The sequence below is a fragment of the Cibotium barometz genome, chromosome 9, assembly GCF_041138505.1.
Source record: "Cibotium barometz isolate CiBa-2024 chromosome 9, ASM4113850v1, whole genome shotgun sequence".
Classification (NCBI taxonomy): domain Eukaryota; kingdom Viridiplantae; phylum Streptophyta; class Polypodiopsida; order Cyatheales; family Cibotiaceae; genus Cibotium; species Cibotium barometz.
In genome coordinates this window covers 29,839,558-29,842,496 of record NC_141054.1, presented here as the reverse complement: position 1 = coordinate 29,842,496, position 2,939 = coordinate 29,839,558, and the positions used below count along the sequence as shown (strand labels likewise).

The 2,939-nt window shown below is 46.6% G+C and overlaps 1 protein-coding gene across 1 annotated transcript; it reads right to left on the bottom strand.

The window, feature by feature from the left end:
- Positions 1-333: 333 nt before the first annotated feature.
- LOC147635438 (F-box/kelch-repeat protein At5g43190-like) lies at positions 334-1,461 on the bottom strand. Its single transcript, XM_086802270.1, has one exon. The coding sequence runs from the start codon at positions 1,459-1,461 to the stop codon at positions 334-336; it is 1,128 nt and encodes a 375-aa protein (XP_086658396.1).
- Between the last annotated feature and the right edge of the window lie 1,478 nt (positions 1,462-2,939).

The window sequence follows — 2,939 nt, the reverse complement described above, 5'->3', positions numbered from 1 at the left end:
ACTGAAAACCTACGTGATGGAAATCTCGTGGTCCAAATATGTCCTCAGTACATCTTGTACACAGAATATATATTGTCTATGGAGATAACGAAGGGCTAATAAATGGAATACTTTACATCAATATGCACCCACATCATCCTGATGAAACTTTAAGAGCAATTCTATCAATATAACGGAGAGAGCGAGACTTTAAGAGCAATTCTATCAATACAATGGAGAGAGAGAAAACACTGTGAGATGGGTACCACGGAACACACAATCTACTCTACAAAAAGAAGGCAGCTACACAATTCAGAGAGAAAACAAGAATTTCCTTACACAGGTGAAGCAATTTCAAGCTTCCAGCCGGGGCTCCCAAAGAAACGATAGAGTTTTCGTGCCAACGTGGTATGGGCAATCGGGCAGCCGAGTCCACGAGTGCCCGCCATAAGTGAAGATTGTTTGAAATGAACGGAAGCACATCAAGTTTCCAACACCCACACATTCAAACAAAAGCAGATCTTCGGACAAAATTTGGTGGACGCCACGAGGCATCGTGCCCACAAGGTGCCAATCCCCAGCGTCTGGATTGAACTTCCAAATAGAGACTCCCTCATAGCCTGAGCTCTGCTCTACGCCTTGTACCGTGAAAATCGACTCCTTGCAGACTACCAACCTCGACCACGTCACACGACCTTTAGCTGGCGTTGCCTGGAAACGGAAACTCCAGTTGCGAGATTCAACAATGAGCATGACCTTGGGCTCCGTTAGCAAAGCGTAGAAGGAGCCGTTGCACTCGAGCATCTGCTGTTCATCGTCGATTTCAAAACCTGCGGGCAAAGAGCCGATGACTCGCCAAGAATCAGAACCAGAGTGGTAGGTTTCTGCCACGATGGTATCGCCAGCCTGCCCTGCTGCAAGCACATCGTAACCTTGGTTAACACTGATTGCCGAAATGCATCGGGGAAGCAACCAACGGATGGAGTGAAAGGGAGGCAGCTTGACAAGGGCCTTGGTGAGAGGGTTACAAACGTGAAGGCGACCCACTTTGACATCAGAATAGTAACATTCGCCATGCTCGTAATGGAAAGTGGCAGGGCAAAACTGGATCAACAACCTACTCCGAGTGAAGCACATGGAAGAGCACATGAGGTTCCGGTCAGTATGGACGAAATGGAGCGGGATTTTACGCCAGGAACGCGACGGGAAGTCGAAGGCGATGGCGAAGGCGTCGTTGAGGGCGAAAGCGCAGGATGGGTCGAGCAAAATGAGGAGGGGATCGACGGAAGCGAAGTGACGGAAATGGGGAGGGGAGATGATACGATGCCAGAGTTTAGAGACACGGCGGAAGCGGAGGAGGGAAGGGAGGGGCAACCAGCCCAGGACTGTCCGCAGGAGGTCGAGCGGGAGGGAGCGCCATAGCCGAGCTTCTTCGTCATCGTCGCCATAGCCAGAAGCAGAAGCAGAAGCAGAAGCAGCCATGGCTGGGGAAGAAGCAAGAATGAGCTGCTACTAGCTTGCGAAAAAGTTAACCCTAATAACAAGTAGTTTTATAGGGCGGTTACACAACCCCAGGTTGTTGTTCGGTGGCTTCCTTCTGATGTTGTTGTGAGTCTCGTTAATAACAATAAGTTTTAGGGCGGTCACATAGCGGCGCCGACGCTTTACTTGCCATTAAAAAGGTCCTTGTAATCCCCGCCTCTATCAATGCGCGACAACTGTGGTTTTGACACGTGCAAGCGAGGAAGGTAAGAGCACATTCACACGCCCGGGACACGGGAATACGAACGTCACACCTTGCTAATCGTCGCTACATACGGATTCGCATTCCCCCCCCCCCCCAAGGATAACGGTGATGGGATGGATACCAGACGGGGGAACCTTATAAAACTCCCTCTCTCAAATACTTATAAAAGTCATGACTCTCTCAAAGTTAAATCAAGAACTCGGAGCCAACCATACACACTCAATCACTCACGAGAGGATAACTAGAGCTCCATGAAGCCGAATGCGAAACTTCTGTGAAGAGAGTCTAAGATGAAGAAGAGCTCTATAGATGATCTAGACAAGAGATGAAGATGCCTCGAAGAGAGAGCTTGTCGCCTTAAGGTCTCGTGCCTTGATAAAGCAAAGGTTTGCACTCACAATGGATGGAGCATGAGTGGCTGTAATACCTTGATAAAGCAAAGGCTTGCATGGAGCACTCTCTCCCCTTGATCCTCGTTGTAGGATCAAGGGAAGAGAGTGGAGTACATAAGATAGCTAACTGTACACTATGTTATATTGAATAGAAAGATGAATATACACATGTACCCTTAGGGTTGCCCCGATGTCTATGGTGCAATTTACACCATCCTTAATAGCCACAAAGCAACCTAACTCTTTTTCATTGTTTGATAAGCAAAACTCTCTTCTAATCTCTAGTGAAGTTTTCCATTTGAGGTCCCCTCTTAACCCACAACTAGCTCCAAGAACGCAAGCCTTTTTTACACACAAAGCCATATTGAATCAGGTTTCATAAAGACATCCTTTCCCAAAAAAAAAAGTTTGGGCTTATGGATTCAAAGGAGGCCCATAAGGGTCTCCACAGGGGGGGCTACCTTTATAGGAGTAGGGTTCTAGATTGCAGAGAGATGATATTGTTTAGTACTTTCAAACAATATGATTATCTACTGCTAGTATGTAACGTGGGTTGGCTCGGTTTACATTCGGTGATTCTTCCATCTAGGTTCTGTAATTGTTCTAATTGAAATAAAATTTCTTGTGGCCATAATTCCCTTGAAGATTCATGAAGTAGAGAGCTTGAAGGCTACTTGTTGTTTGTCAACCACCCTAAGTCCACCTTCTTTTCTTGATTTAGTAAAAAAAAGAGAGATTCCCCCTACTAGGATGTCCTTCCCATAACAAAGACCTACATAGTTGATCAGTTGATTTTGACTAGAAGGAGAAGGGCACTAACA

Coding starts and splice junctions, on each gene's coding strand:
- LOC147635438 (XM_086802270.1), bottom strand. CDS start 1,461: ATGGCTGCTTCTGCTTCTGCTTCTGCTTCTGGCTATGGCGACGATGAC.